This window comes from Erythrolamprus reginae, chromosome 1, assembly GCF_031021105.1.
Source record: "Erythrolamprus reginae isolate rEryReg1 chromosome 1, rEryReg1.hap1, whole genome shotgun sequence".
In the NCBI taxonomy this organism is placed as follows: Eukaryota; Metazoa; Chordata; class Lepidosauria; order Squamata; family Dipsadidae; genus Erythrolamprus; species Erythrolamprus reginae.
In genome coordinates this window covers 188,419,073-188,436,522 of record NC_091950.1, presented here as the reverse complement: position 1 = coordinate 188,436,522, position 17,450 = coordinate 188,419,073, and the positions used below count along the sequence as shown (strand labels likewise).

Genomic DNA, 17,450 nt, shown 5'->3' with positions numbered 1-17,450 from the left:
ACCCTCATTGTGTATTGGACAAAATAAATAAATAAAAATAAATAGAGGTTCTAACGAACCTCTGCAAACCTCCCTCAGCCCACCTCTGCTCTTTAGGGAAGGAGGGTGGATTTAAACCTTTTCAAAACGACTGATTTTCAAAAATCTCTTCCTCTTCCAATGCATGCCGCTCCTTGCACTTGACAGAAAGTATCTGTCATTCTGGAAATTTCATCCTTCCCTGGTGCTCTATAATTCATGTCACTCAGCAGCTCATATTAAAGTCAGCACTGCTCTCCTAAGAATTCTCATTTGCACTGTCATGAATCAGTTATGCCCTGTTTGCCCTCAGCACTCATGTAATTTACATGAGAAAATTGGTTTCCTTCTCACAGCCACTCTGACTGGCTTCGACTGGAACGTAATTTATCAAACATGCTCCTTGAATGAGGGTGGAGCAGGAGAGGACTGTAAGAAAGCGTATAGGACAAATAACGGGAAGACAGTTAAAACAGTTATTACAGCCAGAGGTGACATAACTGGATCCTTGGAAGGCACTGATCGCAGATCTGTATACTAATCCTGACACAGATGTGTATAGGTTGAGCAGTTTCTCTTGTTTATTCTTGATTTGATAATAGCATTTAGCATTTAGACTTATATACCGCTTCACAGTGCTTTACAGCCCTTTCTAAGCCGTTTTACAAAGTGAGCATATTGCCACCAACAATCTGGGTCCTCATAAGTTACAATTGAATATCTAAAGCAGCCTTTGTTGAAATGCTCTGAGGTTTGAGTAATGCTGCGTATTACTGTGGGTATCTACACTATCACAGGGAAGGGGAAAAACTGTTAGATTCATGTGCAAATGATAGGGCAAGTCATAGAAACAGTTCACTTTATTGCCTATTAGCTAGAACTAATACAGACTGCCAGCAGGCTTCAGGGAAGCCGCTTTTAAGGGCTTCCCTGAAGCCTGCTAGCCACTGACAGCCATTTATTTCTCCTGCCTCTAGATTAGCCAATCAGTGGCAGCTGTGCAAATTGCTACTACCTCCCTAGGAAAAGTGCTAATACACACTTCAGGAAAACAGCATAAAAGTCTCTTGTCAACCTTCACTATATTTTCTGCATATCTCTACGCTTGGTTGCCAATAGTAATGGGGAGGGGTCTTGGGGTGATGGGGGGGAAGAGAACAGGAGGCCCTATGAAGAGAGATAAGTTTCATTTTCCTTGAAACCAGGTGACCTGAAGGAGATCGTTAGAAGTTACATTCCATAAATGTGACATGCATCCACCTGATGGTCATGGACACTAGGGATTGGCAATTTTCCCAAAGGGGGGGTCAAAAAGGGGTTTGATATATGCATGTATCATGCCTTTTTCTCCAGTCTTTGCTTTAACCTTGATTTCTTTCAGTTCTGATTTATGATAAATTCACTTTTGAACCTTAAAAAGGACTCTGAGTTTTATTTTTCTTAAATACTGACTGTAGCAGTTGACACTCGGGGGTTGAAAGCTTCATAGGCAAAGTTGGCAGATCTTGTTATTTTTTATTTCAAAGGTTAAGATGGCAGGTGGTGACACAGTGCCTGAGAGCTATTAGGGAAGAAATGATTGCCTAATTCAGGGGTAGGAAAAGTTGTCTCTTCTATGACATGTAGACTTCAACTCCCAGAATTCCTGAGCAAGCATGATTGGCTCAGGAATTCTGGGAGTTGAAGTCCACAAGTCATAGAGCCAACTTTGCCTACCCCGGCCTAATTCACTGACGTAAAGAATTTCGAAATTAATTTAAATGGCAACTTTGAAACAATACTCAGTTGAAATCAGAAACGCATAAAATAAATACTTGGGGAGATCCCTGTGTTCTAAGATGCAATCTAGAATTGAAATTTATTTATTTATTTATCTATCTATCTATCTATCTATCTATCTATCTATCTATCTATCTATTTATTTATTTATTTATTGGATTTGTATGCCGCCCCTCTCCGTAGACTCGGGGCAGCTAACAACAGTAATAAAAAACAGCATGCAAATCCAATACTAAAACAACTAAAAAACCCTTATTCTAAAACCAAACACAAATATGTTTTTTGATAAACTTGTAGAGCAGCTATGTCTGACATTACACCATTAAATTGTATATCTGGATTCATTTTTTACTTCAGGTTTTGTGAGACCACAGCTCTGATACATAAATGTATGGCTTACTGTGTTATGTATGAACATAGGCATTGTACTTCATTCAATAAACCATGGTTTGCTGTTTTGATTTACTTCGCTGCTAGTTCACTTCCTCACATGGTGCGTGGGTGTGCATGCATTACATACCGCATGACAACACACATATTATGTGCGTACCTGTGCAGTGCTAAAAACCAAGCTTCTGTGCATGTACAGAAGTGAAAAACAAGATGGTGGCATCTATGGCGCCACCAAGAGAGCTGGTTCAGGGGCGTGTCCAGCCAGCCATCACTGCCAGTTTAGCGAGTGGGGGAGGGAAATTTCCGCTACTGGTTCTATAGAACTGGTCCGAATTGGCAGGAATCCACCTGTGGTTAAAACCAACTATGACTCACAGCAATGTACAAATCCAACTAGCTACTGAGCCAAATACTTGCATGATTAGAACCAGGCTGTTAAGAATAGATTAGCTCCTTAAAAATTGTACATTTTATTTTCTCAGTATTATGGGGGCGGGGAATCCTCTGATGCTCCAGCATTTATGAAAGGAAGAGCAGTGGTTTTTATTCAACTTCCCCCTCTCCCTTTAGCTGCACAGATGGTAAAATGTTTCATTCTATCTATAAGAGCATCACTTTCATAAAAGTCATACAAAGGTAGTCCTAAGGTTTAAGATGCAAGGCAAATCTTCAGGGGAGTGGCAATTGCTTTTTGAAAGGTACAGTTAATGAAAGCCATGGTGCTCAAAATATTTGAGAAGAAAATGGATTGTGTTTTCAGGATGAGATAAGCTGCAGCTAAAAGTCTTCCCTCTCTCTTCAGTGATCTTAGTAAATCTTATGGAAGTTTTGTTATGGACTATAAAAATCAACAATAACTGCTGCAAAAAGGTGTTTTCTAACCTAGAGATACAACTGATATGAAGGAAGTAGAATGGTAGATTTCAATTAAATGTCATCCATTTCAAATTGTATAGAATAGTTTAAAATTATTCCATATTGAAATTAGCTAAAGCATAAAAATTAATAGCCAGAGTTTCCCATGTTGTAAGAGGTTATTCAGAATGAGGGTGTGACTATTCTTACGTAATTCCCATCTCCAGAATCAAATCCTGTAGGATGAACCAAGCTGAAGATCTGATTCAATGGTTCCCATGCCAATTAAGACTGAAAAAATATGGCTCACACAATTGTTGTTAGATTGTCGCTTCAAATGCCTTCATTGTGTCTCCATTATGGCAGAAACTGCTTGGGACTAACATTCAACACAGTTTGAGGACTGTAGATTTCCTAACTAAGCCATAAAGTGAAAAATAATTTTTTTAAAAAAAGAAGAAGCAGAAAACAAGATAGTGCATGCACAGGGACAGAAACTCAGCTTCTGTGCATGCTCAAAAGAAAAAAAAATTAAAAAATTAAAAAATGCAAAAAAAAAGTTGGCAGTGCCCATGGACTGGCACTGATTGAACTGGATCATTGTGACATCACCAGCAGATCGCTACTGGTTTAAGCAAACCGGTCTGAACCAGGAGATTATCAAAATAATGAACCACCCCTGCTAGAGACGATCAAAATAAATACAGCAATGGGGGAATTAAAGCAGCTGTCACCCAGAATATGTTTTTCCCTTATTACAAGAGTTATACAATATTGGCTTTCAATTGATAGAAACATAGAAGAAACATAGAAGACTGACGGCAGAAAAATACCCCATGGTCCATCTAGTCTGCCCTTTTACTATTTCCTGTATTTTATCTTACAATGGATATATGTTTATCCCAGGCATGTTTAAATTCGGTTACTGTGGATTTACCAACCACGTCTGCTGGAAGTTTGTTCCAAGGATCTACTACTCTTTCAGTAAAATAATACTTTCTCATGTTGCCTTTGATCTTTCCCCCAACTAACTTCAGATTGTGTTCCCTCAATTGATAACTGAACTTAATTCAAAGGTCTCCTGTTTAAGATCTTTAAAGTCCTGTTGAGTTTGGAGATGGGGTAACTTATACATGATCCTCTTCCATATGAGTTACCTGTTCCTTATAATCACCCACAAGACACATTGATCCAGTATTTCACTCCCATTTCATTCAAGAGAGCTTATTTATTCATTTTTTGGCACCTTGGTCATTTCAAAATAGATAGATGCTAACTAGGTGATAGATTTCATTTGTACCAACAAATGTTCTGCAGAGCTTGTGGCTTTCCCCATTGGCTGGAATTTGCTCCACCTGTTGGGGCCTGCCAGCGGCCTGTGCAGCTGGAAGCTAATTCAGACAGCAAGGATGATTGTGGTGATTCGCCATCAGCCTGTGCAGCAGAGTCTGACAATGAGGAGGCTGGAGAAGACTTGGTGCCAGAGATTCAACCAGGGTGTTCAGAACCTCCTGATGCTGCCATGAGGGCAGAAGACAAAGACAAAGAAGAGGAGAAGCTTGTCCTCAATGTGCGTGCATGCAGAGCTGCCAAAAGGCAAGAGTGGCTCCTGAGGAGAAGGTCTACTTGGGAGTAAAGCTTAAAATTAACTAGCCACTCCCATAGCATATTTAAATGATGAAAAGGGCTGACCAATTTGCAGGAAACAACTTCATTCGTTCCCATTGTGTCTTTTGACTTCAAAAGTCCTGTTTGGCTCATGTCTGGAAGGTGTCCATTTTCCTGTAAATTGCTCCTGGGCTTTTTGCCATCAATAGTAAGATAGTGTGTTGTTATCAGATGGACTCTTCATTGGACTTTTGATTCTTTTTGCTTGGACTATTGTTGTCTGTTAAGAAGGTTAATTAACAGCTGTTGCTCCTAAAGACTGCTTTAATATTTCATTGACTTTAGAACAACCTCTAAGACAAATAATTAGTAGTTTGTAAATATTAAAACAAAGTTTGTCTGGATGCTGTTTGTGCTTTGTTACTTGGTCTAGAACAGTATTTCCCAACCTTGGCAACTTGAAGATATCTGGACTTCAACTCCCAAAATTCCCCAGTCAGCATTCGCTGGCTGGGGAATTCTGGGAGTTGAAGTCCAAATATCTTCAAGTTGCCAAAGTTGGGAAACACTGGTCTAGAACACCACCATCTCTTAAAATTCAGTTGATATAACAGTCTTCGGAGAGGGGCGGCATAAAAATCTAATAAATTATTATTATTATTATAGGTCTCTAAAGGGGAATTATGTCTCATTGGCTCAGATGTGTTTTAAGTAAGACCAGTGAAATGGAAGCATTTCGCTTATTCCAGTTTAAAGTGCAAGTCAGGTTGACTTCCTTAGCTCTTTGCAAGATATCTGTGGAAATGACTTTAGCATCCTCTTTGCCTTCTCTTCCACTGGCATTTTCTCTGGGACCGTGATGGCAAACCTAGGGCACACATGCCACACATGACACGGAGAGCCTTAATATGTCATGAAATATCATCTAGAGCTTCTCATTTTGAATTTAAAATATTTTTCAGGAATACCCAAATGCCATTATCAAAAATTAAAAATCACAACTGCTATTTAACATGTCCTAAGAAATATTTGTATATATGTATACAAATTCATAATTATATGTATTTATTTATTTATTTATTTATTTATTATTTGGATTTGTATGCCGCCCCTCTCCGAAGACTCATGATTCATAAAACAAGAAAAACTACGCCATCCAAGATTTAATTATGAATAGTGATGGGCAAACCGAACTCGCACAATTCGAGTCTGTACCGAATTTTGCGGTGTTCAGTATGCCCAACATGAACACAAATTTTTTTGAAACTTCGGGCAAAGTTCAGGGTCGCGTTCGGCGTTTGGAGCTTTGATGTCACCGGCAGGTTGCTAAGGATGCCAAGGTGATCACATCTTGGTTTCCATGGAATCCAGGAAGTGATCACCTTAGCATCCTTAGCAACCTCCAGTGACGTCAAAGCTCTGCCCCCAGAATCTCTTCGTGGGAGGGATTCCCCAGCTCCTTCAAAGGGAGGTCTTCATGTAAAAATAAACATTGTTATTTTTATGAAAAAGGACGCCGCAGCGGCGCTGCAAGCAAAGGGCAGTCCTTTCACTTAAAAATAAACATGTTTATTTTTACATGAAAGGACCGCCCTTTGCTTGCAGCGCCGCTCTTGAGGCATTGCCCTATGTCAGCTCCAGAATGCATATGCGCGCTGGGTGGCTGATTTTTCGGTCTTCCGGAAGGTGGGGCAATCCATTTTTCCTGAAGCCTGGGGAGAGCAAAAAACAGCCCAATAGCCCTACCAGAAGCTTGAAAATAAATTTCCAGTAGCCCCATTGGGCCATTTTTTGCCATCCACAGGCTCCACAGGCTTTTCTGAAGCTTGCAGAGGGTGAAAAACTGCCCAACGGGCCTACTGGAAGGGTTAGGGTTAGGATTAGGGTCAGGGGCCTCTGTGCATGCATGGGGAGGAAGCGGGGGGTTGCATGTGTGGGGGGAGGCCATTGCATTATGGCTTTGGGCACATGTGTATGCCTTTTTCGCACCCAAGTAAAACAAAGTTCACCATCACTGCTCTAGGAGGGTCAAAAGTTTTAATTTCCCTTTTTTAAATTAATCACCCTGTATTGCTATTTCTGCAAATTCAATTGGGGTAAAATATTTAGTATCCGAACATGCCAGCTTCTTAAGCAAATTGACTGTCTTGTAGCCAATCACAAATAGAAATAAAAATATTCAATATTTTCCCTATAAGATGTCGCTATGCATGTTTGGGTAACAGTATATGAGAATACAATACCATCAAGTCAGACAAATATCACAGAAAACAAATAAAATCCACGTATATAATATTATTCTGAAATTTGTCTTTTCCCTCCAGAGTATTAGCTGTCCTGGTAACCACTGAGTGAGTAAATTAAACAAACAATTGCAAACAATGCAGAGTGTCATCTAAAAGCCTGCTCCACGTGACAGCAATTCTCTCTTCCTTCCCAAATTTGAAAACAAAACCCAATTCAGTTGCAGAATTTGTTGCATTCTTTCAGGCTGTTCATACGTACCTTTGTTGAAGAATAGATAAGAGTTGCTTGCAGTAATTATCTCCATTTTTAGAATACCCTTTCAGCGCTTGGTATGCCTCATCATGCTGAAACACAGCACAGGGACTAAGTCACTTAGAGGGTTTAACATTTTGCAATATTTCAAGCCTATGCTAGGGTGACTGGCTATGTTGTTCTGGCATAAAGCATTTGGAATTGTCTGTACTGTACTTGCATGCTATTGTGTGTTTGTGTGTAGTGGGTGGGGGGGAGAGAGAAATGAGTGAGTGGCATTGAGTCTTCCCAGCAGGAAACACTGGGAATAAAGGAGTGGAAATTTAAAAGAATAACATATTTCATAAACGGATGAACCAGTGAGAATATATGCAATGACCAGATTTGCAAGTGTGCATGCACAGGAATTTCAGCTATTCAGATGCAACAATTTTCAGCATCTGGAATCTCCACCCAAGAAACTGAATGCCCAGCCTACTCACAAAGAGGTGCATTTACAGTATCACCACACCTTTTTCAAAGCATCCACATAAGTGTACATGCAAAGCAGCGGAACCTAAAACAGCTTGAACCCACATGAAGTGGATTCTCTCGAGTAGAGAAAGGCAAACATTCTGCTCACTCTATCCCAGTGTTTCCCAACCTTGGCAACTTGAAGATATTTTGACTTCAACTCCCAGAATTCCCCAGCCAGCAAATGCTGGCTGGGGAATTCTGGGAGTTGAAGTCCAGATACCTTTAAGTTACCAAGGTTGGGAAACACTGCTCTATCCAAAGATCCTTGTAGACTTTCTGTGAAATATTTGTAATTTCCAAAGATCAAAATAGTAATAGAAATAGAAATAGCATTTAGACATACTGTATATAGTGCTTCATAGTTCTTCACAGCCCTCTCTAAGCTGTTTACAGAATCAGCAAATTTCCCCCAACAATATGGGTCCTTGTTTTATTGACCTCAGAAGGAGGGAAGGCTGAGTCAATCTTGAGTGGGTCAGGATCAAACTCCTGGCTGTGGGCAGAGTTAGCCTGTAATACTGTATTCTAACCACCACGCCTCCCCAGCTGAAATATATTTGACGCCGTAATATATGGATATTATCCTCAAGGATGATAGTTTTTCCTCACTTCTTTTTGCAATGCATCTACCCAAAATAAAATTTGAAACATGATACATGATACAGATGTGTTTCTTTCATACTGTCCTCTGGTCAAAACCACCCAGTGATGAAGCTCAGAGAAAAGAGTTACATATGTTTTGCAATCCTGCCATGATAATTGGTTGAAATAAAGATTCTAGCAAGGATCAGAATCTCTTACTGAGGCAGGAGACAAATGTGACCAAATCATTGATTGAACAAACAATCCCTACTGCTAGGAAGGGCACTGCATTTTATTGTCTTTTTTCTGTAACTCTTCACACACCCAAGAGTTGTTTCAAACAGCCAGAGGAAATTTTGTCTTTTAACGCTGTCTGTAACTTTTTTGCAGCCTCCTTCTCGATCTGCTATTTGAACGAGAAGTGAACTGGAAAAACTTAGGGATTTCTGATGTCGGACAAGGGTGGGCAATTTTTTATTGGCAGAGGGATATCAGAGGTCTTTTAAATTTTGGACCTGTTCTGAAAGGGGGAAAGGAAGCTCCTGTCATTGCAACAGATTTGTCAGTGTCTAACTGGGGGGAGGGGGAATACAGTGATACCTCGTCTTACAAACGCCTCGTCATACAAACTTTTCGAGATACAAACCCAGACTTTAAGATTTTTTTGCCTCTTCTTACAAACTATTTTCACCTTACAAACCCACTGCCACCGCTGGGATGCCCCACTTCCAGACTTCCGTTGCCTGTGAAGCACTCATTTTTGTGCTGCTGGGATTCCCCTGAGGCTCCCCTCCATGAGAAACCCCACCTTTGGACTTCCGTTGCCAGCGAAGCACTCATTTTTGCGATGCTGGGATTCCGCTGCTGGGATTCCCCTGTAGCATCGCAAAAACACAAAAGTCCAGAGGTGGGGTTTCCCATGGAGGGGAGCCTCAGGGGAATCCCAGCAGCGCAAAAACGGGTGCTTCGGCTGGCAAAAGGGGTGAATTTTAGGCTTGCACGCATTAATCGCTTTTCCATTGATTCCTCTTTTAATTCACATTTTTTCAACATTTTTGTTTAGTTTTGTCTCTGTTTAATTTTTTTTCTTTTATATTTTAATCGTTTCAATAAAAATATTTTATTTTTATTTTTTTAAAAGATCTTTGAAGGGGTGCAATTCAAAAATGGCTCCATGGCAAAATTATATTGGGTTAATTAAACTCCTTAAACTTCACGTTAGATTACTTAAAAACATTGTTCATCAGTGTATACTGAATAACTACCCCACCCGCTGGTTTTTTTTGGTTGCAGGTTTTGGAGGAAGTCTGCCAGCTTCTCCCACAGATTTCCCACCTTAGTCTCTTCAGCAAACAAGGGGAAGGAAGGAGTTCTAGGAGAGGGGAGGCTGAACAGGGAAAACAGGTTATGTTTGGGCAAGAGGAGGATTCTGGCAAAGGGGTATTTGTAACACAATCATCCTGGAAGCTCTTGTGTGATGTCACCCATGTCATATGGAGCAGGGATTTCCAACCTTGGCAACTTTAAGCCTGGAGGACTTCAACTCCCAGAATTCTCCAGCCAGCAAAGCTGATATATTTGACGTAAGGATAATCATATTATCCTTGCCTCAAAAAGGTATGTGTGTCTATTCAGCATTGTAATTTGTAGTAGCTACCATTCAACCTACAGTGGTTTTGTACCATGAAGCAGCCCAAGAATTTTAGCACAAAGGGCATGGCAGTATTTTACTTTTAAAGAAGTATATTGAAAACTTTTTGTCCTATATTATAGCTCCCTGTGTGAATTTTGTATTTTTTTTAAAATCCAGCCAGTGTGAAATCATCAGGGTGTGATAGTTGCTTCATTGCAAAATCTACACTTCAGTCTAGTATTTTTGAAGAAAAATATATTAGGGCTATTTCATCAAAATATTTTGCATAGTGATTTAAACTGGGACCAAAGTATAGTGCATTTACCATATGTACATTGTTTCTCTAGCACCTCACAGTCCAATTTCAATCTTTACTTGATTATGATGAGCATAGTTCTGTGACCGACAGCAGGCCTAGATTTTAATCCTTTAATAACAGCTGGCATATCCATGTCCATGACATACATGTTCTTTGACACCCTTTCGACCCTCAATACGGAGCATGGAGTCTTGCGTGGTTAGGTTAAAGTTTAGCAAGTCCGCATTTGAGACCTGAGTGCCCAACTACGCACACACACCCCGCAACAGTGATATTACTGGGTTAATCCTTTCAACCTTGAAGTGCCTCAAGGTGCTTCTGACACAAATATTTAAGGGGAAAAAAAGTTTTAAAAACTTCGTGGATGCCCACCAGCCTCAAAGATGAGACTCAAGCCAACAAACGCGGCATCCAGGAGGATCTTATGATGCTTGGGCTCTTTCCCACTGGATTTCGTCCCCTGCACTTTCTTTTTATCGTTCATACTCAATATTTCCATTTTTGCAGGGGGCCTCCAGTCAGAAAATCTAGATATGAACCAGAGGTGAACAATAACAATGCCTCAGCTTTTGAGAATGCACAAAAGGAGCTGGGATGCTTGCCATTAGCCTTAAGGAAGAGTACGCAAGTTGGAGACAGAACATCTGGAGAGTAAAAAGATAAAGAAGGAAGGGTGCTCAGAGAATGCAGGGCTGTATGGCACAGCTCAATCCAGGGGCCGGCTGCTCAATCCAGAAGCCAGCTTTCCAGGTAGAAGCCCTCAACAAGACCTGCAGGAAGAAGGAATTATCCCTGCTTGCTTCCATGTCCTTTACTGTCCCCAGACTATCTAGTCCTCTGGTCAAAAGGGAAAAGACAGAAGGGAAGAATTGCACAGAAAAGCCCATTTTTCTACTCACCATGCAGCCAGCAAGTGGGTTCTTCATTCTGAGCTGCCTGCTATTGCAGTAGCATTTCCAGTTTGGTATAAGACTAAGGCTGGGTGTTTCACGGCAAGCAATTAGGTCATATGAGAAAAGCAAATACAAAGTAATTAAGGGACTAGCCCAATGGGTGATTGTGATCCAGTGCACTTCCGGATAGACAAGTGAAAATCAAAAGGCTAGAAGCAATTTGGAGTGAGATTTCTGAGCATGTTTTAAATGATTTTTAATTTTTAATTTATTAATTAATTTATTTATTAGATTTTATTGATACATTTTTTAAAAATAAACATAAAAACCTAATATCTATATATGAACAGTGTGTTGTCTGAGTACAATTCATTTTGAATAATAAAGGGAATGCATATCTCATTTTACAAGTCTGAACAGGAGCAAGAATTGTTTTTGCACAACGGTGGAAAAATGAAGAGATCCCTTCAGATGGAAGTGTTATTTTTTTTAAAAAAAATTAGATTGCCCAGAGATGGACAGACTAACACTAAAAAATAAAGGAGAAGGAAGAATCAGAATACTTTTTAACATGGGATTTGTTTTATCAATGGCTAACAGAAACAGGTTAGAAACCAAAAAAGGATTGAGAGAATGATTAATTATATTTTAAAGTGTTTTTTTAAAAAACAATATGGATAGGGTAATGTGACTTTTACTATGTGATTATTAACAATGATATGCATGTTATGTTTATGTTTATCTTTACATTTGTTGTCTTTTTGTTGGTCAAAATGAGCATTTTTAAATCAGCCTGCAAACAGAGCACCACTGTAGAATGAAAAGTGAGACAAACCCTAAGGGTAGAGTGGGCATAAGGGTGTGTTAGAATCAGGGGGGTGGGCTACTGCCTGGACCCGGGGGGGGGGGGAGGTGAGAAATGCAGTGGGGTAGCAAAAAAGCTCCACCCCAGAGCACCCAGTTTGCACTGAAAGATGTTGGGGGGAAAATGCAGGGCGTCCTGCAAAAGCCACGCCCACAGTGTGGTAGTAAAAATTTTGGTAGCCCTTCACTGGTTAGAACTGACCACCCTCCCTTGTAATTCAGATGATAATATCATAAAGCTCAGTAGGTGACTGGACCAGTTATGTGTCTGAAAACTTTACCATGTCACTGATGGTAAATTTGAAGCATCCGTACTGGACTATACACAAGAAAATCAATGTAGCAAACACTTCTGTCCAGGTTCTCCAAGAACCATTAGCATGACCAAATTATATTGAGTAGCTGTACCACTTATAACTTCCACAACTTCTTCCCACAAAGTACTGCTGATCCTCCCTTGATGTGATTTCATAAGCACATAAAAGTTGTTTTAATTAGTGACATTGTCTTCTCTTGGTGTTTTTCCAGGGAAAAATTTTAAGAAGTAAATGCAAGATCCAAGGAGGGAAAAAAGACCTTTATTTTTGGTGTTCTGTTTCTTAGCTTCTCCTTGGACCAAGGTAGCTGTTAAAAGATGTTCAACTCAACTCTCAACTCTTAAGCATATTGCTCAGTCTGGACTCGTGAAAAAGACCATGGGAAGCTCCCAAAGAAGGGAAGGATTATAGATTAATGCCTGTGAGAGATGTAGATGGCTAAGAAGCTGCCTATAAATGTTGGATAGTTGTACTACCACATGATGTCAACAAGGAAACGTGTCTCATTCCTTATGGGAAACAGCTGAAGACAGGCATTTCTGCTGTTCCCTTCCCAATCTTCCCTCCACATACCTTCCAAGCACATTGAATAATTCAAGGCGTGTCCATCTTTCTTTGCTAGAGACAAGAGCAAACACAGGCAAGGCACACCTAGGATTATGCAAGCTGTTTTCATTCAAGGTGTATTAGGAGAGGATTGAATATATCACAATACTGGGAAACCTGTTAGGTAGCTTATCTAAAAAGAAGAAGACTGATAGGACCACCTATCTCTGATAATTTCTGCCCACTCTGTATAATCAGGCAGATCAGGCATAATTTAATGTCATCAGTCAGGATCAGGAAACATACTTTTCTCTCATAGCACTTGTTTCTGAACAGTAAACTCCCTGACATCCATGTGGTCCACACCCTGAAGGTGCTTAAGAGCTGGGGTGGCACAGTGGTTAAAAGTGTAGTACTGCAGGCTACTTCTGCTGACTGCTGGTTGTCTGCAATTTGGCAGTTCAAATCTAACCAGGCTCTGGGTTGACTCAGCCTTCCATCCATCTGAGGCCGGTAAAATGAAGAACTAGATTGTTGGAGGCAATAGGCCGACTCTGTAAACTGCTTAGAGAGGGCTGTGAAGCACTGTGAAGCAGTATATAAGTTTAAGTGCTATTGCTAGTAAAAGGTATTTGAAAACCTGGTTGCTTCTCCAGGTCTTGAATTAAGGTGAGAGGCAAGTCCATCATTGAATTTTTTTGAATGTTTCTCTTCTAGAGAGGTATTATTCTTTACCACTGGCTTTATTGTTCTGACTGTTTTGAATGCTGTATCCTGCTCAGAAATGTTTAAGGAGTTGGGTGGCCTTCTAAATTTTACAAACAAACAAGACACATTGGCTCAAGAACAATAATTTAACATTGCATGAACCAGGACAGGTTTTGGTCATTTGATGGGATTAAAACTTATGATTTAGTGTAGTATGCAAACCCAGACAATCATGGATAAAGCTTGGAACAAACTCCATTGTGTTGAATATTGATTTGATGTTTGCAGAAGCGTAACAGATGCCGAAATCCTAACAGGCTAAAGTACTATTCCCAGGCAGTCCAATTTGTATTAACCAGATTCAGCAGCTATGGAATATTAAACTGAAAACAAAAATAGAGGAAGGTTGAAGAATGTTGCCTGTATCTCTTGAGGAGGCATGGCTCCCTAGTGTCCCAAGCAGCAGATCTACTCAGGATGTTGGTACAATGTACTGTATTTCACTGCAGATCCATCTTGTACATTCAAGGTAAAGCCGTCCTCGTTTAGAGCTTTACCTGAATTCATGGGGATACAGGTGAGCCGAGATTGCCCTCCATCCCCTGAAAGTGAGATATAACCCATTGGCCTGGAACAGTGATGGGCTACCAAAATTTTTACTATCATGCTGTGGGCGTGGCTTATGCATTTTGTTTCAATATCTTTCAGTGCAAATTGGGTGTTCTGGGGTGGAGCTCCAAATTTTGCTACCGGAACTGCGTTCCTGACCGTTCCCGTAGAAGTCCATCACTGGCCTGGAAGCAAATATTTCTCTTAATACCCATCTAAGAGTATTGTGGTACAGTTAGGTCTCACAGTATCTGACGGTGGTTTCAGGAAAATAAATGTGTTCAGAAATTGCACAAACCAAAGAAAGAACACCTCTAGGTGCTCTGACCAATCATTTTCTTTATTTTCAGAAATGTCTCCAGGCATTCTTAGAAGATGAAAAAAAGTAGCAGTGATGCCTCATTTGAAAGGGATTGAAAGGAAATATATTCTTGAAAGTCCCCCTGTGTGCTGGACCTAATGATGGACTTAGCCGCCTCGAGTCTTTGGAGAGGGGTGACATACAAGTCTAATAAATTATTATTATTATTATTATTAATTAGTATTAAGTCACCTGAAGGCAGCCTCCATATTTCCCAGTAGGACAAATGGTTGGATAGTCCAACCAATTACCAAAGAAGATAATAAAATCCCCTTTTCTAGTTAGGGCCAAGCTGACTCCAGCCAACATTTATTGGGATACTTTTGATTGGGTTTCTACACCAAGCAGGGCATTCTATCAAAAACAAAGAATGAAATCTAAGGAAATCTGCACCAAGATTCCTTAGTGGCTTTTTCTATACATTTTTATATAGTCTTTAGTGGGTTTTTTCTATACAGTTAAATGGTCTTAGAAAATGGGAGCAGACAATATATTTTTTGCCTTCTTGGAATCACTGAACTACTCCTCCAGGTAGTAAAGTAGCAGTAATTCCACTCTCCCTCTAGGAAAGCAGCATTTGGAGGGAATTGTATGACTCAAGACATCCACGTATTTTGCAATGATTTTGATCCAAGATTAAAACATATCCTTAGTATTGACAATGGTGCCTGTGGCGCTCTCAATGCTAAGAAAAGATCCTGCTCACTGAAGCAATACCTAGGATTTTCCTCTTGAGATTATTTTAATAAATTACAGTGTATTACAATCTCTCTTACTGACGGGAGGATCTTCCATTTGGGCAAGTAGAAATTTCCACTGATTCCTCAGTTCTCAATCTGTTTCAGGGGCATAACTGCTTGTGGGGACAGCAGAAAATGGTGACGCATCACTTTAGGAAAGTTGTGCTGGATTAGATAGTCTTTTCAGTCAGGAAATAGCTTCTATCCAATGTAAATAGAAAAGCATTATTATGGAAAAGACATTTCCACACTGAAGTTCTATCAGTTTTTATGCGAACTTTGCTTTGCTCAGAGTTTCTATCTTGACTTTCAATCAAGAAACATTGACATGGTAGGAGCAGCAAGATCCAGGCAGTTTTCTTCCAGCACTATCCAAAGCTCCTTATTGGGACTTGTGTACAACTATGTTCCTGGTGCCTGAGGTCACAGTTTATTGAACGTATGAAAATGTTTCCATATACTACTGGAAGGTAAATGGGGTGCATGTGTGATGCTCAACCACAATGTGCTTTAGGCTAATCTTCCTGTATGGCTTGGCATGAAGTGGGCGTCCAGATCTTGTGGCTTATGCAACAAGTAATAATAGCTTAGTGTGATTTGTGAATCCAACTTCTGATCAATCTGCTTCGAGAACTTCAGCCTAGGTTCAGGCCTTTACGTTTCCCTCTGCAATAATTTAATTAGAAAGAAGACAAGTGGAAAATAAAAGTCCTAATGCTTAGTGTTTATTACGAAAGTGTTTTCAAATCTAAATTCACAATATTGATTGATTGATTCCAAGTATTTCAGAAGAATGGTTATTTTTATATTTACGACAAAAAGGAGAAAGCAGCAAAATCCAAGGCTATACACATTGTTCTTTTTTTGACCATGGAATATGCCAGTTAAGTTCTGAAAGTTCTAGGAATTTCTCAGATTGTTCGATTGTCTTGAAATCTCGGGGGGGGGGGGGGGGAGGGGAATTACCGCTTTTGGTCCTGAGCTGACCTCCTGGCACAGGACACAAAAAGGGTGTTAACTTTTAGACTATGTTGCACTTTCTGTGCACATCAGCTGCGCCCCTTCACCATATAAGATTGGCTCGAATCAAACTTAGTTTTGATCTGATTGTCATTACCATCTGGTTATGATCACCTTATTGTAGTGTTAATGCGCAAGGCTGAAGCGAAGGTTGAAATAAATACTACCAACATTAAAACAAAGGGAAGCCATTTCCTAAGTATGCAAAGCTCAGCCAGGCACTTAGTTTTCATTTCAGTTAAAAACATGCTGCGATGGAAGAAAGTTCCTCCAAAAACTCAAGATAATTGTGAAAGAGAGAAACTAAAATTGGGCAGTTTAGCAGCAGCATCCCATTTATCCAAGGAAGACTCTTGTAGTATAATAAGAGCCCTTTTGATTGTTTCTGATTTCCAGATGGCTGGATTTGGAATACTTTGGTCATTCCCACAGTAGCATGCAGAACTCTAAATTTATTATGGGTCAGGAATACACAGAACATATAACAGCAAACAATAATGAAATAATTAAAATATTAATAACCGGAGAGAAGTAACTATTCCATCTGCTTCTTATAGAAAGCCAAAGTTTATGTTGTGGTAACTATATGTGCGTACATATGTATGTGTGTATAGACATATATGTGTGCTTGCACACATACATACACCTATTAATTCATGGTGAAAAGAATACACATTAATAGGTGTAAATGCCAACTTCTGGAATGTATTGTTAAAGTGATGACAGACTGTATAATTGACTTGAACCATCAGCATACTGTGTAACCTATATCTTTTTATATATAGTGTAAGATAAGCTAAAGAAATTGCTATGCAGTTACATAACAATTTGCCCATCATTTATGAGAAACTATAGCATTCATAAAGTACACTCAATTCCAGTTGTGGAATATCTGTGAAGCATAGCTTCACAGGTCGTCAGTCTGAAGAAGATCCTCTAGGATCACTCCCAGAAATCTATTTGATCATGTGTGAAAATGGATGGTTAATCTCCTTCTCTAATAATGCAAATTCAAGCTTTTATTCTGCTAAAAGACAAAAGAGACCTGCCTCCGTATATCAGACATAAGGAAGAAGCCCGCTTCAGCATATAAGAAAACACATATTAATGCTTCTCAGAAGAATGGCTCATAAGCTTGATGTCATTAGGAACCAAGATCCAATGTTTTCTCCTTAAACAAAATTGGGAGG

At 39.8% G+C, this 17,450-nt stretch overlaps 1 protein-coding gene across 1 annotated transcript in view; it reads right to left on the bottom strand.

Annotated features, from left to right (window-relative positions):
* Window positions 1-11,186, bottom strand: part of NOSTRIN (nitric oxide synthase trafficking) — a 58,239-nt gene extending 47,053 nt beyond the window's left edge. The window contains exons 1-2 of the mRNA XM_070731723.1: window positions 11,102-11,186; window positions 7,159-7,244 (exon numbers count right to left, since the gene is read on the bottom strand). Coding sequence (XP_070587824.1) covers window positions 7,159-7,244; window positions 11,102-11,128 — 113 coding nt within the window. The 5' untranslated portion in view covers window positions 11,129-11,186. The remainder of the gene's footprint in view (window positions 1-7,158; window positions 7,245-11,101) is intronic.
* Between the last annotated feature and the right edge of the window lie 6,264 nt (window positions 11,187-17,450).